We start from the raw sequence: 24,971 nt of genomic DNA, 5'->3' as shown, positions 1-24,971 counted from the left end.
TCCTCTTGGGAGCACCTTGTTGACGTATACAGCACCCACAGGAGGATTGATGATCACAAGAAGCAGATCACAAGCTAGAGCTTGAGTCATCCTTCCCATATTTCCTGCTACTCCTAACAGATACAGTGGATGTGGTGGATTATTGGCCCTCACTAGTGTGAGATCAGATGGGTGCTTTGGTTGCAGGCATATTGTACTTTTGTACATCTATGTGGTGTGGGTTTTAGGTATTACAATACCCTAAAATTTGTATACTCTGGTGCACACAGAAAGTGTTACAACCAAAATTTTTATACTCTGGCATACAGAGAGAGCAAGCAAAGAGGAGTGAGTGAGGGAGAGTAGATAAACTCCCTTAGCATAGCACCTGTCAGGCAACAAATACAAAGTTATATAACAACAACTATCATCAGGCCAAGTTCTTCAGGCAAGACAGTGGAGCTAAGTGAAGTTGCTGAAAATTATTGGTATAGGTGCAGATCCAAACTAATATTGAACTGGGGAAATGATATATTGAGTATTTACTCCTTATGTAGCAAATAGTGAAAGTCAGACTGAAAGAAGAAAGGAATAAGAAAGTGGTTTGACCAGATAACTAATCAATAAAAAAAAGAGAAAGAAGTGATACGATCTACCATAATTATTAATCGTGTAGGAAGAATCCTTAGTAAAGGATATACAATTGGCTGGATCAGCAACCCCACGAGAAGGTGCTGAGTTACAGTCTATACTGCTGATTAATCTCTTACCAAAGCATTCCCGTGCACAGCTCTTCATTGAAGCTATGCCATTGGGATATCTTTTGGTGAGCAGGAGGAAATCCTCCTATGTTATAAGTATGGCAAAACAAGAGTGTGAAAGGAAAATAACAAGAACAAAAAATGAGTAAGAGAGTTCCAGCAGTCACTTCTAGTCTGATAGCTAGAGGAGTAGTTGGAAGGGATTAAGAGAGCATAGCAGGAAGGTAATTAGAAAAATTGATTCCTTACAGGACCGAGTTAGTTGAGGGTGATCAACAGGAGGACTTGCTGAGGGGTCTCCTTGATTTATTGGGGTATATATACTATTATAGACTATTTGTACATGTGTACTATAAAGTTGATAAATGTGGTGGCTAATGATGTCATAGGGCATAGCCCTTGTGACCAGCTTCCACCATGTGAGAGAATTGTAACTAAAAATAAAAGGAAGCTGTGCAGTACGGGAAAGTGAAAGCCCAAGTGTAGTTTGAAACAAAAGAAAAGTGCTGCATGACACAAGTGTCCAAAAGAGAAAGAAAGTTGCGGAGACTGAAAGTTAGAAGTCCAAAAATTGTGTATTGTAACAGCAAGAAACTCAGAAGAAATAGTGATAGGAATATGTGAGTTGGTAGACTCAAATTTAAGAGCTAGTTGGTTGACAGAATTCAATGGGAGGACTTTCTGAGGAGTCTCCATCTATTACAAGGGTATATATACCAAAATACATGTGATACTGTAAAGTCAATATAAATAAAGGTAAATTTTTGGTAAGTGTATTATCATATTCTATATGATATCACTGATGAGTAAGTAAAGTGTCTGATGTCATAGTATGTGACCAGTCACATGACTTTCAAAAGTAAAAGTCTGAAAATAAAAGTGAAGATAGAGGCCAGAAATACTGTTGTAGCATTGGGTGCTAGGAACAACCTAGTTCTATTTGATAGCTATTGTGGCTATTATAGTGCTATATGTGGAAAATAGTGGCTATAGTACACCCAGACAAGTCCCTATTGTATAACACTATATAGCAGGGCTATTTTGAGATGTTTACCATACCAGTTATAGTATTACTTCCATAGTATATGCAATTCATCTCTACTATAGCTGCTATCATAGTATATAATAGATATTACATTCATACATGATTATTTCAGAATGGTGATACTATATACAGTATGTTCTGTTACAATAACACATTTTTGGACCTTTAATTTTCATTCTCCTCTTCAACCTTTTACTGTAGTTTTCACACACTATGCCATGCAGCACTTTTCCTTTTGTTCAAACTCCTCTTTCTCGCGCTACACTGCCTTTATTTCTATTTTAGCTACAAAGTCTCTCACGTAGTGGAGCTGGTCACACGAGCTGCGCCCTCTGACATCATCAGCCACTACTTTGGACAACTGTACAGTACATAAGTACAAACACTCTGTATTAGTATATATACCCCAATAGATCCAGGAGACTCCTCAGCGAGTCCTCCTGTTGTATACCAACTAACTCACTGCAGCCTAAGGGGTAACCACTCCCTCTTCACTACCTTTATAGTGTGCCTTAGTGTACACCAGAGTAACTAACTTTTGGTTGTTACATGTTCTATTATAGTTTTAGAATTCTCTTAGTGCTATTCACTATTATATAACACCTAGCCAGAGGTCATAGTCAGAGAAACTATTATAGTATATTCCTAAAACCAAATAGGGATATGCATATATCAACGACTGCAAAGAAGCTGAATCTTCAAGTACTGCAAGTCACACTGTTGATTGTGTGTAATGTAGTGTTCAGTATTGTTGTTCTGAAATATTTTGATAGGCTACTCACAGAATATTATTGTATATATCTTTTCAAATTTTCAAAAACCATCTAGGAGCTTGTTTCTGTAGCTCTTCTAACACTGACAAATAATGTAAATATTTGATAAACACTTATGAGTAATGGTTGAGGTAGAGTGGAAAATGAACTTACCTAGGCCTTCAGAGAAATCTAAGATGATGCATACATTTTATTCAGCTCCTAGGAAGCTTAGAGGTATGGATTCATAACGTTTTGGTTCTCTTTTTCAACTGATGCTTGAGAATCTAACTACCACCACTGGAATTTGGTCTTGCCTGGAAGTCAAACCATCACAGCAAGCATAACCAACTTTTGTCACACTCATAATTGATGGAAAAGCCTGAAAGTAGGTAAAATATTTAATTGCATTTTGGACCTACAAAATGATGTTATGATATTTTGTGTGGATATGTAGAAATATATTAACAAAAATACACTATTCTGATAAAGTCTTGTAGGTCCAAAAATGCAATTAATGTAACAACCTAGAGTTAGTTATTCTGGCGCACACAGGAACACACTATAAAGGTAGTGAATGGGGAGTGGTTACCCCTCAGGCTGCAGAGAGTTTGTTGGTTAACAACAGAAGGACTCGCTGAGGAGTCTCCTTAATCTATTGGGGTTTATATACTGTTACAGGTTTGTTTGTACATATGTACTATACAGTTGCTAAAGGCAGTGGCTGATGATGTCATAGGGTGCAGCCCGTGCAACCAGCTCCACTGCGTGAGAGACTTGTAGCTAAAAATAAGAAAAAAGCAGTGTGACGCGAGAAAGAGGAGTTTGAACAAAAGGGAAAGTGCCGCATGGCACAGAGTGTGAAAACTACAAAAGAAAGTTGAAGAAAAGAATGAAAATCAAAGGAAAGGTCCGAAAATTGTGTTATCGTAACACTACCCCCCCTCTAAGGCTTGACTTCCAGGCGAGACCAGATACCGGAGGTAGTAGTTAAATTTTTGGGCATTGGTTCAAAAAGGGAATAAAATTTTTTTGAATCCATGCCTCTAAGCTTCCTAGGAGCCAAGGGATTCTTAGAATGAAATTTGCAAATAGCGTCGCGGGAATTGTCCAGATGGGCTTCTGGTTCCCACGTTCTGTCCTCGTCTCCATAGCCCTTCCATAGTACTAGGAACTCTACTTTTCCACGCTTCAAGCGTGCATCCACCACCCGTTCGACTTCAAATTCTTCTTCACCTTCCTGGGTGACTACTACCGGTCCGGGCCTGTCTGCACGCTATCCTGGCAGCGGCCCTTTGTAGGGTTTCACACGGCTAATATTGACCATGGGTACTACCCTCATTTGTTTTGGGAGTTCCAGCTCCACTGCATTGGGTTTGACTTCCTTAATCCGGTAAGGGCCAATCTACTTTTTGGTCAGTTTTCTAGACTGCCAATCTTTTAATTTTAAGTGGTCGGTATCTAACCAGATCAAGTTGCCAACCTTGTAGTCAGGGGCCTTAGAGCGTCTACGCTCTGCCGTGTTTTTTATCTGCTCTGCAGTTTTGAATAGCGCCTTGTGCGTTTTGTCTAAGACAGATTTCATGTCCTTGGCCATGTTCTCAGCAGCCTCATTTTTGCTCTTGCCAGGTTCCACACCAATTCTAGGAAGGTACAATCTCGTAACCTCAAATGGTGCCTTTCCTGTGGCCGACGACTGTTTGATATTATATGAGAACTGGGCGCTATCTTTAGCCACTTAGCCCAATCTGTCTGTCTGTCATTAATAAATAATCGGAGGTATTGCTTTAATTCCTGATTGAGCGTCTCCGTTTGTCCATCAGTCTGCGGATGGAACACCGTTGATAATTTAGGTTTAATGCCCAGCATCCGGCATAGTTCTTTTGTAAATTCACTAGCAAATTGAGGTCCCCTATCGGAAATAATCGTCTCTGGTAATCCATGGGTGGACCATACAAAATCTTTAAATAAATCTGCCGTACCAGCGGCAGTAATAGTTTTGTTGGTTGGTATGAATACCACTTCTTTGGAGAAGCGATCTACTACCACCATTACTGAATCATACCCATTCGACTTGGGCAGATCTGTTGTGAAATCAACCAATATATCCTGCCAGGGACCAGCTGGTATTGGATTCGACATAAGTTTACCGGCCGGCGGTTGATGAAAATTCTTAGCCATAGCACATCTCAGACAGGATTTTACATATTCCTGTACGTCTTTGACCATGCTAGGCCACATGTAGTTTATGTATTTTATGACGGCCCGAGACTTGAACCGAAGACAGGCCCGCTACGTGGTGTACTTGTCTAGGTTTAATTATAAATTAATTCATAAGCCTGGAAGCTCTATGGGGAAAGCGGATGCTTTATCCAGAAGAGAGGATCATGCCAATGTCATCGAGGATGATAACAAAGGTGTCACCCTGATAGACCAATCAAGGGTTGCCAATGTTAGAATTGGGCAAGATTCCGATCTTCTGGAAGTCTTTAAGAAAGACATCTCCTCAGAAGAAAAATTGCGCCTTGATGGCAATGAAAAATATATATGGAAAGACGGGCTCTTTCATTTTAAAAACAAGATCTATGTGCCTGAGTCCGCGAGGATCAAGGCAATAGATAAACATCAACTAATGAGTCTATGGTGTTTTCTGGCATAAGCATGTTGGTGGGGAGCTCTTTGTCAATTAAATGCCCTGACCATCTTTGGAGGCCTTGTGCCTATTTATCACATAGTTCGTCGCCTACGGAGCGCAACTATAAAATTTACAACAAAGAGATGCTGGCCATCATTAGAGCTCTAGAGCACTGGCGGCATTACTTAGAAGGTGCTAGGCACCAGTTTGAAATTTGGACCGACCATAAGAATCTGGAAACACTCTGACCTCCATGAGGTATCGAGACATACTGGTGTTATTGTCTGGGATGAAGCACCAATGCAACACTGTCACGGAATTGAAGCATTGGATCATATATTGCGGGAAATTTTGGATAATCAGCTTCTGTTTGGAGGTATTACAATGGTCTTTGGAGGGGATTTCCGACAAATGTGTGGATATTTTTCCATAAAATACTTTAGGTTGCAATATACCAGAAAAATAATATGGTCTGATAACATGTGCAGTCATGCAATACAAGGGGAAAGCATTTTATCCTACTCAGGTTAAATTGGGGAATAAATTTGGAAATACACCTCTATATATGTAACATGTTAGCTAAAAATAACTGAGGTACAAAGCCTTTCTCCAATTAATTATGGCAATCTGTACAAATATTAAGTGATGCTGCTGTGGATGAGCAGGAGATTATGCCTCCACAACTAAGCATTAAGCTATTTATTGAGGGATTGCCAAATGTGAATTGAGAAGAGACAGTTTGAGTTATACAGTTTCTAATAATAAAGGCATTGTCAATAATTAGTGGTTTTAAATTTAAAGGTAAGGGAGAATCAGATTGAACATGGACAACATTGACATCTTTTCCATTGGAAAAACAGACAAAACAGACGGGACCCATGGACCACCTTAAACATGCATATAATTATTTAGACACCAAAAAACAATGTTTTGGGGTACAACAGAGGGCCAGGACTGGTGGATTGCTTCATTGTGGTCAAGAGTCTACATGACTCTACCTTTTTTCTTGTGGAAACATGCTTTTTTTGTCTGAAGGTGAAATAATTGACACACCAAGGATGTCCAAAGTATCTTTGCAATATTCACGTTGCAAAAGAATTGGTACAAGCTCATAATAGTTTAGACAGAAAGGTACAATATTGAGATAGTAAGATAGATACAAGTCACAAAAAAGGGTGTTCTCTGATGAGACAACAAAAGAGATCATCAAAGAGCAAGACTTACAGTGCAAGAAATATAAGTTAAAGCTGAGAATAAATAAACAAGGAAAATACTGTGCAGCACAAGTATCCATATTTGGAAAGAAAGTTAAATAGGAGTTTAAAAGTGATGTGGCTGAAATTATGTTGTTGTAACACTACCCCCCTTCTATGCACATCAAGCATAACCGACTTTTGTCACACCCAAAATTAATGAAAAAGTCTGAAAATAGTTAAAATGTTTAATTGTTACCATAACACAATTTTTGGACCTTTCCTTTGATTTTCATTCTTTTCTTCAACTTTCTTTTGTAGTTTTCACACTCTGTGCCATGCGGCACTTTCCCTTTTGTTCAAACTCCTCTTTCTCGCGTCACACTGCTTTCTTCTTATTTTTAGCTACAAGTCTCTCACGCAGTGGAGCTGGTCACACGGGCTGCACCCTATGACATCATCAGCCACTGCCTTTAGCAACTGTATAGTACATATGTACAAACAAACCTGTAACAGTATATAAACCCCAATAGATCAAGGAGACTCCTCAGCGAGTCCTCCTGTTGTTAACCAACAAACTTTCTGCAGCCTAAGGGGTAACCACTCCCCATTCACTACCTTTATAGTGTGTTCCTGTGTGCGCCAGAGTAACTAACTCTAGGTTGTTACATTAGGACTTGCTCTTCTACTCTCTTGCAAATTGTGCAAAAAGTCTCACTGGGCACCCAGACTCCAGAGTGAAGGAGATTTGGTTATTGGTTGGGAATACCCCACATAGCAGATAGGTGCACTCCTAGCGACGGCCTTGTAGTGCTTTGGGAGAAGAACCAATACCTTCGATACGTGTCCCCCATCATTAAGGGGAGTACTTTGGCTCAGCAGTCGGTGTGGAACCACTGTTGATTAGAATTTACATACAAAACTTCTCCTTCCCTTTCCTCTGACCAGGCCGGGCACTTGCCTCCGCCAGTCTGGAGAAGGGCTGACAGCTTAACAAGCGGGCCACCCCCTGACAACCATTCAGACCAGGGTTCAATTACTATAACTTTTACATACTTTTCGAACACTATAGTGTGGGTAGTCGGAGATTGAGATCCGACACTCAGCAGGGAAGAGGTAGATCCGCAGATACCAAGCGGGGACCCCCTGTTACATTTTTTTACTTTACCAAGAGAACAAGTCAACATGTTGTTGCAACCTCAACAAGATGTCAATGCTCTGTTGCACAACATGCGTGCACAGATCCTGGCATTGACCACACAACTCGCCGAGTTGCAGGAGAACCCCCCTGCAGCAGCCCCCTTAGTAGAAAAGAAGTTCAATAAGAAAGTTGAGATCGTTGCTGACCCTGGCGCTTTCAAAGGAGAGCAGGCTCGATTTGCAGAATGGTGGATCAAGCTTCAAATTTGGATAAAAGCAAACTGGGATGCGTTCACCGACGACTTTGAGGTAGCCACTGTGGTGCTATCTCGATTAAAAGGACCTGCGGCGGGTTGATACACCCAAGTTAGATTACAGGAGTGCTACACCGCAGGAGTGTGGCCTTCCTGGGATGATCTCAAGGTAGAAATCAAAAAATACTTCAAACTGCAAGCTGAGCGTGACTGGGCGCGCCAGCAAATTTGATCCTTCAAGCAAGGAAACATGAGGATCAATGATTATGTTACCCAGTTTCTGGCCCTCTCAATCCAAGGGGGTTTATGTAATTAACATGCAATAGAGTTACTGGAACGCAATGTGAACCCCCACATTGCAGAACAGCTCTACCTGCAAGATATGAGGCAAGACAACTCTCTGTTTTTGGTGGTGGTCCCGCCACCTTGATGCATTTTGTAGAGCTCTATGGCCCTACCTATTTTTCGAATCTCCTCGGCTGCATCCTGGAGATCAACTCCATTTTTTGTTGCCACCCAGGGTGCCCAGCCACTGGAGTGTTGTAACAACACCTATTGTTCCAAGAGGGTCAAGGCAACATATTATTTCTGCCTCTCTTGGATGGTCACAACTGTGGAAAAATATCCATGCTATCTCACACAGAACATGTGCCTAGACCGTACTCCAGAAAGTGAAGCCTTTGCTAGCTGGCTCCTGGATGTTGGTGGTGGTCGTAGAATTGCAGGAGATGGAACTATCAACATGAACATTGTTTCTACCATATTGGTCTTATCATATACACCTGTTGACGTTAAAGGTATGCTGAATATTGTAGGTCCTGGAAAGTGTTCAAAAGAACAAAATCTGGGATTTTTTGCTATTGTTGAAATCCCCCAATTGTTTATGGACTAACATTTCTTTTGATTTTAGCATTGTTAAATTATATCCAGAAAATGGACCTTTGTCAGGTTTAGAAGAACAGATATTCAAAGATAATGAGCTTAATATTTTCGTTGTATTCACAGATAAAACTGCTGGTTTTGGTGAACACCTTGCCAAGCTTTTGGATCACATAGTATAGTAATAACCTTCCGCGTTAAATGGGGCATTATTACCCAATGATATTAATATATAGATGGGGCCAGCAGAGTCCAACAAAGTATACCACCTGGGCTGTTACAACCAAAATTTTTATACTCTAGCACACAGAGAGAGCAAGCAGAGAGGAGTGAGTGAAAAAGTGGATAAACTATCTTATAATAGGACCTCTTGATATTTTTGTAATATTTTTGCCCGGCACCCCAGAGATATGATTGCATGCCAGGCTCTCTTATATATGGCTGAATGGACTTTGACGTTGGCTTTCATGTGGCTAACCTTTGCCCAAGCCTTCAACTTTGTCTTTTGAGAGCCCTGGGCCACTCTCACCTTTGTCCTGAACAGAAAAGACTTTTGACCCAGTAGAATACGTATCTGATGCAAGGCATTGTTGGCCTGACCTTTCCAGAGTGTAAGCTCCTGACTTACTAGATGATGTAGGCCTTTGATTTTGCAAGTGCCTTTTCCTAAGTTAGAGGGTAACACCAATTTTCTCCTCTCAATAGGCTCATCATCGCCATCAAAGGAACCCGGGAGGTCAAACAGATTTATGTTTTCTGCATTGCCATCTTTGTCAGAGTTTGGCCACCCCAGGACCTCCTCAAGAAGCTCAGCAATATTATATTGCCTAGATACCTTTCAACCTTGAAGTTGAAAGCATCTACGTGGGAGAGCAAGCATTGATGCCTTTCCTCTAACTTCAGTTTCTCTGCAGTTGTGCCCTTTTGGTTAATTTATTTTGCATACATTTGCAGCTGTATCCTGTCAGGTAGAATTAATCAGTATTTAGCAAAACATATATTCCCGTGATCCCGGTGGCCCAGGGACTTACTGAGTCTCTTCCAACTTCAGACCCATTGATAACAAAGCAGCGGTTCCTCAAACCACTCCATTTCTTGTTTCCTGTTGCGATAAATGTAGCTGGATTTCTGCTTTGCTGGGTAATTTTGCCAAAGAGACTTCATATATATCCATGGCATCTTCTTTATGCAGCCAGTTTTGCTGTGCCTTTTTTTCCTGGGCAATCCAGGCCTCTGTGTCCTTAAAGTCTGCAGTGGAATTGATTTTTTCAAATGCAAGCTTGCTTGATAGCAAGCCTTGTTGAACCTTTTTGAACTTCTTGCAAAGCGCCGGGACTAGGCATGCACTTAGTCATGAATATGGGTGAATTATTGAAGCCTGGGACCTACCCATTTATATAAACTTCTTCCAATTGGAATCACACATATGATCGTCCAATATTTCTTGCCTATATGACTTGCTCATAGCAGGGGCGTATCTTGGGAAGCAGATGTCTTGATGACTATACACATGAAATAATCCAATGTCCTTGTACATGGATACACCACTGGGGACCTGAAGATAAGGACTTTCAAGGACCCTCTTCAAGAAGTGTTTATTATATTGGCACATTATATTGTAGAGGACTATGGCTGAGTCAATCCTGGCCAATGAGGACAAGGCCTGACACAGGGAATAGTCCATGTTTATTTGGTTATGAAGAGTGAGAAATTGCCACAATCACAGATTTGTGGGCAACTCACCATTTAACTTTCTGAAAATCCACTACGGCACCCGGGCAAAATACTCCATGCTGGGCATAGGCAGTAGCACCAATCCCAGTAGCATTGAGGTGCTGCTGGTCCTTGTTTGCCAGGTTTACAGCTCTGTGATCATTACAAGTAGACCGCACTTTATTTTTTTTGGCAATTTTGAGGTGCTCCATGTACAGTTGGTTTACCGTCAAGAATGCTGTGCCATCGGCTGATGTGATATCATCATAGGGTTTTTTTGACTTTATGCACTCTGCATCAAAGTTCTTGTCCATGACAAAAGTCCTCAAGTGATATTGCCTAAGGGGGTCCTGCTTCTAATCAAGCAAGACATTGATACCCGGCTGAGGGCAAGCCGGGCAAAATAATGCTAGAGACCCCGGGGAAGGGTGACAGCCATGTTGGTGTGCAAATCCATGCCAACGCATATATTTCAAATATCTCCACTGCCAAGACACCCTCATAAACTCCTGATATCTATTCTAGAGGGGGAAAATATCATTGAGGTAACCGGGAAGTCTAGAACTGAGGGATGCACTGGGACCTTGTGCAGAAGTGCACTGTTTGTCACCCACCGTATCTTGGAATAGAAAGTCATTGCAGAAGTTTTACATTCCTTATTATTGATTAAAAAGTCATTTAGTAAAGCAAAGGTAAATGCTGTTTAACCTGGTGTGGCCCAGATGAATTACCAAACCAGCTCTATAAAGCCAAGAGGGTTCAAAATGTGTGCCCACCCATTACTCAACTCTATGAAATGGTAACCTCTGATGAGAACTTTACGGTTTAAATTTTCTAATCATGCAGCAATTTTTATTGATCACTGTGGTAGGGAAAGGCAAGAACATAATGTGTTCACCAAGCTACTTAAGACCATTTCAGGACTAAAAGAATGTTTGATGGAAGGATCTGAGGAGGAGGCTGGGCTTATTGCCAAACTGGTAGATTTCATATATAGATGTGGTTCCTGCTGACTATTGCGCTTGAAGATCACAAAAGGTGCTGCAGATGCTAGGAGCGACAATACCAAAAGTTTGAAAAGTGCCGTTCTAGATTGGATCAATCCCCACGGACAACCTCTCATACCACCTCTTGCTAGGAATATCAAGAGTGGCCATGGTTACAATCACAAACTCAGTGGGGGTTTCTTCCCTGCTGGGTTGGATTGGCCTAATTCAGTGTAGGCTGTCACTTATTCATGTGTGGACTATGCTCACGCATACTTTATTTTCAGAATCAAAGAGAAATTTCAAAGTGGAGAATTAGCCATCTCTGGTGGCCTGTTTTTCTTTATGCAGGCTACATCTATGAATCAGCAGATCCGTGGAAGGCATGATTCCAGAGTAGAATTTTAGTTTTGGTGAGTAAATCTATATTGTGTGATTCAAGTTTTGACACTCTTTGGCAGGCATACATGGCATGACTCATGTCACTGCTGCATCCCTCACATATATTGGCACACAGGTATTTTTTTTACTTGGTACTTAATTATATTTACATATTTTTCACTGGTATACTATTAGGTCCACTTTGCTTTGTGTTCTCCACCTGTATTTTTGCATACAGATACTGTTACAGACTCCAAAAAATTTTACTTGTTTGTTTAAGAATTATTTGAAGACACTGACAAGGGGCAGGATGTTGATGATCTCCTTATATGGTGGAATTGGCAAGTGTATATTTTTCTCTACAGGAGGTGTGTTGATAATCTTTATGTAGCCAAATTTTCCCTACATATTATTCTGCTCAACAACCAATAGCTAAACATAATGCTTTAGCCAGAATTAGGGAAAAGCAAAAAGCTCTCAAGGAAATGGATCAAAGGAATGATTCTGACTCTTGAGCCTGATTAGATAGCTGTTCTTAGTGTCATACCTCCTTTTGAAAGAAGGTTGAGAAGAAACACTAGTTTTGAGAGCTGCTATTTAACTAACCTAGACAAAAGATTAAGTCTAGGAATAATCAGTAAAGTATATATAGTAGTGTGATGAATATCTCACCTTAGTCTCTAGTTTCAAGAGCTGAGGTGCAAGCTGGCTGTCATGCTACGTATAAGTATGTGATTATGTAATCTACTCTAAAAGCGGTCACTGCCAAAGTCCAAGAACTGTTGGAGTATATATATGAGAAATCTTTCTACTTTCAACACCTCCATGCATAAATAAAATAAAAATATTATGTTCTTGCATTTATTGATCTATCCATATAATATCTGTGGACACAGTTGAACATTTGATCAGACTTGATGGATGTTATCATTTATGACTTGTTGTTTTCAAAATATAATTTATTGTCTACAGTGGTAGATAAGATGTACTCCTTGTACTACAGTTGGTCAGGCTACCAATCCTATAACACATAGCATGGCTTGATTGGTATGCAAATACTGCAACAATTGTGATAATAACATTTGTGCTCAATAATCACTATCAGTGCTATCCCCATCGTGATAGCTACTAGTATATACAATGTTAATCATAAAAGGGAGCATTTGGAATGCTATTGAAAGTGATGTCCATGTTTAATAACTGCCATCTGACACATAATTATGAAAAGTGTAATGTTGGTCATCCTGGGGAGTATTTGGCATGCTATTTATAGTGATATCTCTGTCCAATATCTGCCATCTGACACAAATTGTAATATGTACATTGCATTTTTGGCTGACAGATAACACAATCAATATCATATTTAACACTAAACTGTCGTATGAAGACAACCCATTGGTAGATGGTAGGATTCACAAAATATTTTCTAGCTTATTATTCATGATCTTTGTGACTGCAATACTGATCCTTGTCACATTTTATATAGCTTATAAGGATTGATAAACAATTGTCACAACATCCTCAATTTCCTGATGGTCTTCATATGATTTTGTCCTGGGTTTAAGACAGCTCAAGTCCCCAAAGTTACTGAAAGAAAAATGCACCTTTCCTGATGAACTGTGGATAGCATGTCTCACAGAATAATTCTGCCCTACATATAAATCTCATCTGTAAGACCTAGGATCCCTCTCTGAAGTGCCGCCTGAGTTGTGATTGTGGGTGGCTGACAATTGAACCTCAGGACATGTACTCACAATTTTGATAGAATAACATGAAGTGAATATTTTATCGAAAGTGCGGTGATAACGGTATCTAATTATTTATCCATTATGTCAAGAGTAGCATCAGAAATTGTGGACATATTGGATGGATTGGGACATGTCCTTCCCGTAGAATCTTCAATCACCCGCGTTGCCTCTGTATCTGTTTCCATCGTGTGAGATGCCACGAACTGCTGTATATGATTCGGAAGCTCTGGATAACGCCTATCGCCATCCCCACAGCGGCTCCTGCAAATGTGCAGGGTCAAATGGTTTCCATGTGGTTCTCTGCAAGTGTGCAATCTTGATCGCGTGTATACTGTTCCATCAGAACTGATTAAACCGAACTTAATCTTTCTGAAGACTATGCATCCCATGGCGTTGATAAGGGCCATGACAGGCACTGTACACATCCCGTGATAAACAACAGGGACGCTAGATATCCCTAAAAGTACCAGGAGTAGGATATTCCCCAAAACCGCTATGCTGATTGTACATGAACAAATTTCTAAGGTTTGAATGATGGGAGTAAACTTACAGGTAATATTGTAGACCGCCTTGCAGAAGAGCACGAGAGAGTTTCGGGATGGAGCCTTGACCAAGGAAGGCCCCTATCTGGGATTTAAATGATTTTTCTAATGTGCAGCGCGTGAGGATGCGATATGATATGGCAAAAAGTATCACACTATCATTCAGCATCGCTACCGCTGAAAATAGCTCAGCATATCCGTAAACTTTGAGGACAATACATTGTTGTGTTGGACCTATATTTCCAGGAACAGTGCCTATGGGCACTGACAGTGACGACCCAACGACAGCCACCCATAAAACGATGAACATAGCACAAGTTCGGTGACTCCCACGCCATATTGCCAGAGCCCGTAGAAGAAAAAGCAAGGATGTCGCTGATTGTGCTAGAACAAGGCATACACCCATAGCAATCTGCAGTGCCTGGCAGTTTGGTATGAAATCAGCTACAGTTAAAAGCGACATTAGCACAGGAGCTGCATGACATAATAAAGACATTTACCTTGGAAAATAAGCATAGTAAGGATCCAGCTCAGGGTGAAAACTCTAACATGTAATGATTTAGAAAACTATTGGTAGCAATGTGCTCAAGCGGACAGATTACCTTGATAACCAATAAGCAATAGTGGGAAAACCAACCCGGTGGTGGACAAGGAGTTTATAGTCGTTATCCAAGTTGGTTGCAATGTCCCACACATATGCCTTGGAACAAGCGTCAGACGGTGGGCCTCCGACGATGTGCAACCCGAAACAACTGGGACTTACACCAAGAGTGACGGCGTAAAGATACCTGGCAACTTCAACTTGATTTGCCACGTCTAGCGATAAATATGCCAAGGGGGTATGGGGGTTCTTCAATTCATTAGAGCTAGACATCCCAGTGACAATGAGGACTAGGAGTAACAAAACAACCTACCTGTACCTTATATGCATATATATACCGAAGGCCTGGCCTGACACCTTCTCAGGAGTACCACTGTATAGCATTGTAAGATCAGGCATGAGCGCTGAGGCTGAGCATGGTTAACAAGTTAGAGGCCGCAAACGAATCTGTTAGAGCGAACAAAACGGTACTATCAGCCTGGAAGCAGTAATGCCTGGGAACCAACACGCTTGGCTTCATCGATGATATCACATGTCCAAGTTTTTCTGATGCCTGAGTCGATGTCTGATATGGAATGTGATTCAACTACGAATAATTGTTCTGTGACAGGCTCATAGTCCAGATGGCTTTTTGCAAAACAGCGATATCTGAGTCAGAGGATCCGCCATCTGGGTCAGAGGGCTTTGTAATCGGCAGTGCATAACTTGAAATAAATATCATTTCACTGCGGAAACCAGGTTTTAACTGGCTATGGATAATGTCTAGATACCCGAGTAAAATAGATAGTCACCGGAATCAGACAGGACATGAGGAAGTCAGGATATATTCCTGGCCCAGGTATGGGTGAGAAAAAGTGTCCCGTCTGTTTTTGCAGGGTTGTCCGGCCCGGCTTAAATCACGTGATGTTGATGCCATCTGACTGGCGTTTTTCTCCCCCTAAATTCGGTCCGTATTCTACAACTGTACCACCATTATGTTGTTTCACACCAAGCATAACTAACTTTTGTCACACCCAAAATTGATGAAAAAGCCTGAAAGTAGTTAAAATATTTGATTGTATTTTTGGACCTACAAGGTTTTGTCAGAATAATGCAAAAGTCTGTCATGCTTGGTGTGTTTTCCCCCTTGCCTTGTTCTTCGCGCATCAATGGAAGGAGCAGTTGTATTGATAAAGGTTCAAGACCTACAGAATGAAAAGGATGTATGCTTAGTCAAACTTTTGCAGCCAGTGTCAAGGTGGATTATCATGTCCCTATGAAATACCAGCTGGCAGGCTCTCCTTGTGTAGTAACATCAATTTTTTGATTCCATTTAACAGCAGTCATGAATTACGTCTCTGCTGAATCTTTCTTTTCAGCATATCCAATCATCACATCCCAATACAGAACACTTTTGAACCCTATGGTAGTTTCCCCTTTAGGTCTGCATCCAACCCGCATTTCCGCTTGTCTTGCCAAATATCGCGCTTGAGGGTTCCAAATTATCAATGTAGCAGATGGAGACAACGTTCAGGGTGTTTCACCAGAGCAACACACATGCCATATGGCTATTGAATGTGCAGAGACAATGTGTTCAGCTTTCAACCAGCGATGTTCAATTTTCAAAATATCGCCCAAAGACACCTCAAATGAATATGGAAGGAGAGGTGAACCAGAATGACAGACAATCATCTGGCATTTAGATATTTTCAAATGCAACGGAGACTTCAGCATGATATGGCCTTACATTCTCACACAAAACCACTGAGTTCTTTGTATTCGAATACTTTTCCTGTTACGATAACACAATTTTCGGACCTTTCCTTTAAATATTCATTCTCTGCTTTAACCTTTTACTATAGTTTTCACACTTCATGCCATGCGGCACTTTCCATTTCGTTCAAACTCCTCTTTCTCGTGCTGCGCTGCCTTTATTTCTATTTTAGCTACAAGTCTCTCACACAGTGGAGCTGGTCACACGGGCTGCACCCTCTGACATCATCAGCCACTGCTTTTTATCAACTGTACAGTACATAAGTACAAACACGCTGTATTAGTATATATACCTCAATAGATCCAGAAGACTCCTCAGCGAGTCCTCCTGTTGTATACCAACTAACTCACTGCAGCCTAAGGGGTAACCACTCCCTCATCATCATCTTTATAGTGTGCCTTAGTGTGTGCCAGAGTAACTAACTCTTGGTTGTTACATTTCCTATTCTTTGTATCTGCAGAAATTCATCTTCATACTAAGTTGTACATCATCAAAGAATTCATCAGTAACCATGGGCCAGGTATGCCAGAGGCTGTGGTATATATTATATTATATTCTATTCTATTCTATCTATAACAAAGGGGACAGTGGTTCTAAATGCCGCGTGCAAGCCACGTTGCATCGGTTATTTTGCTTAGTTTTGCTCATGTGGTTTTTGTGGCAACACAGGAGCAGCAGTACAGTAGTAGTAGCCTCGTTCAAGGTGGATGTTGAGGAGCAGCAAAAGCTGTAACCAAGCACTGTCAGCTTAGCAACGGCAATTGAAGCAACAACTATGTACTTACATCAAACCGAGGCTGTAAAATTAAATAGATATACCTGTACAAAAAACCGGTGTACATTGAGGAGGAGAATGAATAGCATTTGAGTAATGACATATAAAGTTGGGCATGCCCCCCTTGAATCCCCAAGCACAATGTCCTGATGACACCAGCCTACCCTTTGCCAGCAGCACCTCAACGAACTCGACAGCTTGTTCATACTTCTCCTCCGCCAGCTGATCCGCCGGCATTCTCCGATGTCCCAAACCAAAAATCAAGATGGCAATTTGGAAGGTGATGGGTCACGTGACCTGTCACTTCCGAGCAGTCCGTTGTCCCTGATACAGTCCATGTCTGCTATGTCAGGTGAGTCTATCATTTCATTGTTTATATAAATTCTAACAATTTTATCTTGAATATGTTAGGTATATCATCTGTCCAGCAGGCACAGGACATGCCAGCAGTGCATTTACGTCCTCAAGCACGTCATATACAAATATTAATTGCAGAATACCTGCATTTATCTAGTGAAATACAAAATACCAGAGTATTTACCACATACCCAGCAGCACCCCGATTATCCCAGTTCCCTCATATGGAGTGGTCACGCCAACACAATCAGACTCGATTCCAACATGCTAATCAATGTTGACCAGAAACTTTTGATGCTATTTTGGCTAGGATCAGTAATCACCCCATATTCCATAATAATTCCAATACACCACAAACCCCTGTAGAGCACCAGCTCTCTATGTTTTTGAATCGTCTAGGACATTATGGTAATGGAGCCACTCCTGCTGACATAGCTGACTGGGCAGGTTTCTCTGTTGGGACTGTAGTGAATAGCACCAATTGGTGTATGATTGCTATTCTGTCTTTGCATGATGAAGTTATGGGGCCCCCTACTCAGCAGGAGAAAGATGCTGCCAAGGCATGGGTAGAGAGTCAAGTGTGTGCAGAGTGGAGATATGGATGTTTGGCAGTTGATGGCACCAACTTTTGTCTCTTCCAAAAGCCAAGCTACTTTGTGGAGACCTTCTTTGACAGGAAATCCAATTATTCCTTGAATTCTCAGGTGATTTGTATTACTTCAGAATTATAGGAATAATCTGATCCTTTCCCCAGATTATAATTCTTCCACACAATCTCAGGATTGTGGATTATGGCCTAGGACATACAGGGAGCACCCACAACTCATCTGCCCTTCAAGACACCCTCATATCACGCAATCATGAAGTCATTCTTGCACCAGGTGAATGGCTTTGGGCAGACTCTGCATATCCTATCACACCTTGGTGTGTAGCACCATTCAAACAGGCTTCAGGCCGTGGCCTCACTGCAAGACAGTCTCAGTTTAACTACCAGTTGTCACGTATCCGGATATGCTGTGAACATGCCATTGGACTTTTCAAGATCCGATTCCAAACCCTCAAAGAGTTACGGGTACAAATTGACTCGGAAAACAAGAAGAAGTTTACCATTATCTGGATTCGTTGCTGCTTTATTCTGCCCAACCTTATCATCAGTATTGAAGAAAACAGGCAGTCAGGTGCCACTATTCCTAATGATTGGCAGCAGGAAATACAACAAGAACTAGATAATTGCAATCATGAGAGAGGCATTGACATGGATGTGGATGATTCAAATAGACAAGAGGATAAGGATAATCCTGCACCACAGAATCCTAGTCAATCACTTAGGCAGACTCTTTTTGATGCTCTCTTCAACAGTCACTTGTACTGATACTTACATACTTCACATATGTTTTATGGTTTCACAACAGCAACACAATGTTTATTCTTGACATAAACCAACAAAGGCCAAAACATAACTAGAAAGACATACAGCATATACAACAACAGAAGTACATAACAACATAAACACCATAAGACTTGTGTAAGTAAACATGAAACATGATATGAAACATATAAACGAGCAAAGGAAAAATATCAAACCTACAAAAAAAGATAAATGTTCAGCAGTACTACTCATTTTCTTCGCAAGTTATCTGCAGTTTTGCGGGTTCAATCTGCTGCTGCTGACAGCCCCAGTAGCAAAATCAGAAGAGTCGGTTTCTAGTCGGAACTCTTTGTCTAATTCTGGAAATGCTAATATGGGCGCTGTTGTAAATACCTACTTAAGCTTATCAAAAGTCTCTTGTTCTTTGGCGCCCCAGTGCCAAACGATATCCATTTTAGTGAGATCGTTCAACGGTCTTGTTATTTTTGCAAAGTTTTCAACAAATCTTTGGTAAAAATTGCCTAAGCCAAGGAAGGCCCTAACTCCTTTGACGCGAGTAGGTTCAGGCCAGTTCAAAATAGCTTGAACTTTCTCATGATCCATCCTGATTCCTTTTTGGCCTATTATCATACCGAGGAAGTCTACTTCCTTGGAATCCATGTGGATACCTCATTCACAGGAATAGGGATTCCAAGGCACAAATGCGCTGTGCGGTCACCCCCCAAGAGCAGGGATGCAATCCCAGAGGATGCTACATATAGAGTAACATTATAATTATCCCTTGCTCAAACAACAGCAGTGATTGTATTACAGAGATAAGGTTTTCCCCTACAAGTACCTCCAACACTGTGAATAAAGCAAGTTGTTCCCCAATTATGATGATTTGACTGCACAATGGTATCAAAAGCATTCCGCTGCTCTTGACCGAGCTGCTCTACATTATCTTTTGAGTAATAATAATACAGTTAAGTGATCAAATTTTATCGAGTCAAAAGTCACTTGTGCTGTCTGTTCTTATAAGCATGAGAATTTCCAATGTGGCTACAATTTTCACTGCGTTCACTAGCCTTGTTCAAGGTGGATGTTGAAGAAAGTCGCTTAGACAAGATCGGGATCTCTGGCTTCAAGGTTGCCACATCATCAGGACGGAATGCGGGGCAGGTAACTGAATTTCATACCAAATAATAATATTTTTTAGAAAATTGAATAAAACTATGCGGCAAGTCCTCCGAGACAAATCGGCGCTTTAACCTTGCTACAGGCTGGAAGGGTGTGTGTCTGGTGTGTCTGGTGGTCCCCCGCACCCTTACTCAAGTCATGGCCCTACCATCCGAGCACTCTCAGTCCTCTGACAATCCTCACGATTTGAATGCAACAGAGACAAGCTGCCAAACTGCTTCTGTAGAAACCCTTCAAAAACAAGGTAAACCCCCCAGACCCTCTCAGATTAATTGGACCAAATCCCGCACAGACAGGTTGGTCAATTGGTTGGAAAAGCATCCTAAACATAGATATGTATTATTTTCAGACTCCCCTGTGGTTGCAAAGGAAGAAAACTGGGACACTTTGAAGAGCACAAAATACACCAAGGCAGCATTACACAGGTGTATTGCCCGCCATGTCTTCAACAATGATTCCAATACTGATCTTCAGATATCTGTTGATCATTACCACAAATGGTTTGGTGAGTCTGTTCAGAACCATCTCACAAGGTATATTTCACGACATATCCCTCCAATCATTGACTAACCTGTTGATAAGCCTCAGTAAAGCCTACAAGAGCCATATGTGTGACTTAGGCTCCACAGGCAGCGGTCTCATCTCAGATGATCCATCTGATGCTCAGTTCAGTAGCCCTCTAGGTAAGTAGTAGGTTACTTATATGTAGTAGTTACATATTGACTTGATGAAGAATGAGTCCGGGCAAAGTTCCCTTGGTGGGATTGCCTCAACGCATTTTGGAAATCATCACCGAAATATAACGCAAAGCCTACGACATCCGCACCTGGCCAAAATCTTGCAGGTCAAGCCATGACTGTTTTTTTCTCGATGAGGGGTGATGATGGGGCGTTTGAGCAAGGCATGAACATACATTATCAAGGGGGTGGATGGGATATGATAGAATAAGACCCCCATAACAACAGTCAGGGCCAGTATGGGGGCCACAAGAGTCTGTACAGTGGCAGCAATCACTCTCAGCAGGCTGACATTCCCTACAACACTACTGAGCAGCACAATAGCGGTAGCAAACCCACAAGTGTGAATAGCTGTGGCAGTGGCAGCCAGTTTCAGAACATTATTTCCCCCAGTCAGCAGCTCAGTCCCAGCATTAAACGTCACAGTTTAAACTCGGCATCTCAGCAAATTTTTGTGAGGTCAAATCCGTCCCAATCTGACTTGCCGGTCGTATCCTACCCACCGCAAAGCAATCAAGGCCCTTACATGGCCTCCCTGCAGTTCCATCACCACCGGTCCACTGCTCCTTTATCATTGTCTGAGCCATTGCTATCTAGTTTGTCTATCAACAGCAATGAATCAGACCCTACAAGTATTGCCCTACCATCTCTTCCATCCTATGTGTTTATCCATTCTGCATCCGGCAATGAACTGCCACCGCCTGTCCCAACTTCTGGCCATCAGTGCCAACAATCCACCCATTCCACCCCTCAGCAAGCCTCTTCTCGTGGACGTTCACCCGTGTGTGGTGGTGGGGTTACAACAGTTTCTCAGCTACCTACCCCCACATCAAAATGTGCTTGTGAGGTCAAGGAGCCTGTCCCCTCACCAACAAAGCCCGCGGAGCCAAAGCAGATGAGAGTGGCAAAAAAACGTGAATCCAAGGGCGAGCATTTGAAGGCCATCATAGAGCCCCTCCTTCAGCAGGGTGATAGTGAGCGCATTGCAGAAATAGGGCTAAAGCGAGCCAATCTACTTCAGCTGTTTGTCTGCCTTGATCTTCAAGTTGGTGCCTTTCACAATTTCTATCCCATGCTCATACTATTCCCAGAGGAGCCCTGGGTCATCAAACCAACATAAACAACACTCTCACGGGTTCAATGTTACGATAACACAATTGTTGGACATTCCCTTTCTTTTCAATCTCCGCTTTGTCTTTGTACTTTAGCTTTCGCACATGGCGCCACGCGGCATTTCCCCTTTTTGTTCTAAACTCCTCTTTCTCACACCGCGTTGCCTTATCTCTTCTTTTAGATTCTACTCTCTCACGCAGTGGAGCTGGCCATACGGGCTAGGCCCTATGACATCATCAGCCACTGCCTCTATCAACTGTATAGTACATATGTACAAACAAAACCTGTAGTAGTATATATACCCCAATAAATCCAGGAGACTCCTCAGCGAGTCCTCCTGTTGTATACCTACTAACTCACTGCAGCCTAAGGGATAACCACTCCCTCATCATCTTCTTTATAGTGTGTTCCTGTGTGCGCCAGAGTAAATAACTCTTGGTTGTTACATTAGGACTTGCTCTTTCTACTCTCTCGCACGTCTGTGCAAAAGTCCCACTGGGCACCCGGACTCCAGAGTGAAGGAGATTTGGTTATTGGTTGGGAATATCCCGCATAGCAGATAGGTGCGCTCCTAGCGACGGCCTTGTAGTGCTTTGGGAGAAGAACCCAAAACCTTTGATATGCGGCCCCCAGCATTAAGGGGAGTACTATAGCTCAGCAGTCGGTGTGGAACCACTGTTGATTAGAATTTACATACAAAACTTCACTTTCTCTTTCCTCTGACCAGGCCGGGCACTTGCCTCCGCCAGTCTGGAGAAGGGTTGACAGCTTAACAAGCGGACCACCCCCTGACAACCGTTCGGACCAGGGTTTAATACGATAACTTTTATATACAATTTCAAATACTGTAGTGTGAGTAGTTGGGGATTGAGACCCGATACTCAGCTGGGAAGAGATAGATCTGCAGATAGCAAGCAGGGACCCCCTGTTACATTTTTATTACCTTATAAAGAGAACAAGTCGACATGTTGTTGCAACCCCAACAACAAGATGTCAACGCCCTGTTGCATAGCATGCGGCAGCAAATCCTGGCGTTGACCACGCAACTCGCCAAGCTGCAGGCAAACCCCCCTGTGGCAACCCCCTCGGTTGAGAAAAAGTTCAATAAAAAGGTCAAAGTCGTCGCTGACCCTGGCACCTTCGAAGGAGACAGAGCGCGATTCACCGAATGGTGGATCAAGCTCCAGATTTGGGTCAAGGCAAACCGGGACGTGTTTGCCGACAATTTTGAGGTGGCAACTGTGGTGCTATCTCGCCTAAAAGGACCTGTGGTGGGTCAATACGCCCAAGTCAGATTACAGGAATGCTACACTGCGGGAGTGTGGCCTACCTGGGACGATCTCAAGATAGAGATCAAAAAATACTTCAAACCGCAAGCTGAGCGTGACTGGGCGCGTCAGCAAATCTGTTCCTTCAAACAAGGAAACATGAGGACGGATGACTTCGTAACCCAATTCCTGGCCCTCTCTATCCAAGGGGTTCTTGGCAATGAACATGCAGTAGAACTGCTGGAACGCAATGTGAACCCTCGCATTGCAGAACAGATCTACTTGCAGGATACAAGAAGCGACAACTTGGCCCTGGCGGGTGAGGAAGTACGACGAGTCGGTAGAGCCATAGAGCTCTACACTATGCACCAAGGTGGCGGGTCCACCAAACAAAACAACACATCCCAGAGGCACCCTGGGTTATCAAACCAACATAATCACTCTCACCGGTTCAAGCCGTTCGGGCTGCAGCCAGGAGAGGGTGCTCCTATGGATATCGGTGGGGTCCAAGGCGGACAGATGCACAGATTCAAGGGCAACTGTTACAACTGTGGCCAAGAGGGACACATGTCCTGAGACTGCAGAAATGGGGTGCAGGCCGCCCAATATAAAAAAAACCAAGGGCGCCAGGCGCGCCAATTAGAATCCGAAAAACTGGACGACCCGCTCAACTCTCTGACTGGTTGTGCTTACGACAAAATCCAAGCCTTTTTCTATGACCAACAGGTCAATGAGATGAAGGCTCAGGGAAAAGAATTTGGGGCTTAGGTCACTTGGGTGCCTTCGCTTCTGCGAACAATGAAATAAACCACAACAAAGTGGCCCCTGCTCCGGGGTGTTGTACGAGCAATAAAGGAAAGACGGGGATGGCTCCCCAATTTGTAAATAGATTTCTAAATTTGTTATCCGAAGTATGTACTTGTATGAAGCAATGCGATTGTAATATTTATGATACTACCGCTGCACCAGCATCTCCTTTGGAGCGTGGCCCCGGCGAGACAAACACTAGGGTGCTTGATTCTGGTAAAAATAAAATAGAAAAACATGTTTCTTTCGATACTTCTTCTTCTTCTCTGGAGCCACCCTTTCCCAAAATCCCAAGGTGTGTGTTGATGCACACATATTTATTCCAAAAGGAAATTTGTTTAGACGTTGGTGTGGAAAACCTTGCCCGGGGCATAGTACACCCAACAAGCGCACTGCTTGATTCAGGCGCTAACAGAATCTTCATAGACCAGGACTGGGCGGAGCAGATTGGACTCCCCCTTGTAAAATTAGATGTATCTATTCCCGTCTATAACATTGACGGTACACTTAACGCAGGTGGCTGTATCACACACAAATGATCTTTTGTTGTCGAATACCAAGGACACAGAGAACGAGTCACTGCTGAAGCTACCCAACTAGGGAAGATTAATTTAATCTTGGGCTGGACCTGGCTATTTAAACATAATCCTGAGATTGACTGGCAGACAGGGGTTGTCACATTATCACGTTGCCCTCAGGAATGTGTGAACTTGGGTAAGCCGAGTCATGTCCGTCATGATAAGCGTCTTGAAAAGATAAATGCTGGTCACGTTTATGAGCTCAGATCTTTAGAAAAGATAGACGATGACGATGATGAGGTAAAACCCGAAGAAGAGATAAAGAGGCTGGTACCTCCCGAGTACCATGGCTTCTGGAAAGTCTTTTCTAAACACAAATTAGAGCGCTTCCCAGAGGCTAAGCCTTGGGACCATGCTATAGATTTGAAGGACACTTTGAGGTATCTAGTTTCATAGACAAACAGCTTAGGAAGGGTTACATATGTC

General features: G+C 42.3%; 7 protein-coding genes across 7 annotated transcripts; 5 read left to right on the top strand and 2 right to left on the bottom strand.

Annotated features, from left to right (window-relative positions):
* Nucleotides 1-7,550: 7,550 nt before the first annotated feature.
* SERLADRAFT_444061 (uncharacterized protein) lies at nucleotides 7,551-7,991 on the top strand (the record flags this gene model as incomplete). The annotated part of the gene is made up of 2 exons (XM_007324692.1): nucleotides 7,551-7,814; nucleotides 7,884-7,991. The coding sequence occupies 2 exons, from the start codon at nucleotides 7,551-7,553 to the stop codon at nucleotides 7,989-7,991; spliced, it is 372 nt and encodes a 123-aa protein (XP_007324754.1).
* A 2,040-nt stretch (nucleotides 7,992-10,031) lies between these two features.
* On the bottom strand, nucleotides 10,032-10,665 carry SERLADRAFT_375129 (uncharacterized protein; the record flags this gene model as incomplete). Its single annotated transcript, XM_007324691.1, has 2 exons — nucleotides 10,032-10,281; nucleotides 10,382-10,665. The coding sequence occupies 2 exons, from the start codon at nucleotides 10,663-10,665 to the stop codon at nucleotides 10,032-10,034; spliced, it is 534 nt and encodes a 177-aa protein (XP_007324753.1).
* Nucleotides 10,666-11,115: 450 nt separating this feature from the next.
* On the top strand, nucleotides 11,116-11,745 carry SERLADRAFT_444060 (uncharacterized protein; the record flags this gene model as incomplete). The annotated part of the gene is made up of 4 exons (XM_007324690.1): nucleotides 11,116-11,150; nucleotides 11,223-11,331; nucleotides 11,380-11,570; nucleotides 11,625-11,745. The coding sequence occupies 4 exons, from the start codon at nucleotides 11,116-11,118 to the stop codon at nucleotides 11,743-11,745; spliced, it is 456 nt and encodes a 151-aa protein (XP_007324752.1).
* A 1,729-nt stretch (nucleotides 11,746-13,474) lies between these two features.
* On the bottom strand, nucleotides 13,475-15,255 carry SERLADRAFT_481054 (uncharacterized protein; the record flags this gene model as incomplete). Its single annotated transcript, XM_007324689.1, has 6 exons — nucleotides 13,475-13,964; nucleotides 14,017-14,452; nucleotides 14,509-14,552; nucleotides 14,611-14,708; nucleotides 14,772-14,874; nucleotides 14,923-15,255. 6 exons carry the CDS (start codon nucleotides 15,006-15,008, stop codon nucleotides 13,535-13,537), a joined length of 1,197 nt encoding a protein of 398 aa, XP_007324751.1.
* A 4,925-nt stretch (nucleotides 15,256-20,180) lies between these two features.
* SERLADRAFT_444056 (uncharacterized protein) lies at nucleotides 20,181-20,990 on the top strand (the record flags this gene model as incomplete). Its single annotated transcript, XM_007324688.1, has 3 exons — nucleotides 20,181-20,575; nucleotides 20,631-20,725; nucleotides 20,782-20,990. 3 exons carry the CDS (start codon nucleotides 20,181-20,183, stop codon nucleotides 20,988-20,990), a joined length of 699 nt encoding a protein of 232 aa, XP_007324750.1.
* A 315-nt stretch (nucleotides 20,991-21,305) lies between these two features.
* On the top strand, nucleotides 21,306-21,899 carry SERLADRAFT_444055 (uncharacterized protein; the record flags this gene model as incomplete). Its single annotated transcript, XM_007324687.1, has 1 exon — nucleotides 21,306-21,899. The coding sequence occupies one exon, from the start codon at nucleotides 21,306-21,308 to the stop codon at nucleotides 21,897-21,899; it is 594 nt and encodes a 197-aa protein (XP_007324749.1).
* A 958-nt stretch (nucleotides 21,900-22,857) lies between these two features.
* SERLADRAFT_444054 (uncharacterized protein) lies at nucleotides 22,858-23,928 on the top strand (the record flags this gene model as incomplete). Its single annotated transcript, XM_007324686.1, has 2 exons — nucleotides 22,858-23,701; nucleotides 23,783-23,928. The coding sequence occupies 2 exons, from the start codon at nucleotides 22,858-22,860 to the stop codon at nucleotides 23,926-23,928; spliced, it is 990 nt and encodes a 329-aa protein (XP_007324748.1).
* Between the last annotated feature and the right edge of the window lie 1,043 nt (nucleotides 23,929-24,971).

The sequence above is a fragment of the Serpula lacrymans genome (genome assembly GCF_000218685.1).
Source record: "Serpula lacrymans var. lacrymans S7.9 unplaced genomic scaffold SERLAscaffold_21, whole genome shotgun sequence".
NCBI classification, from domain to species: Eukaryota; Fungi; Basidiomycota; class Agaricomycetes; order Boletales; family Serpulaceae; genus Serpula; species Serpula lacrymans.
Note: the sequence above shows the minus strand (reverse complement) of the source record. Positions and strands in the feature narration are given on the sequence as shown.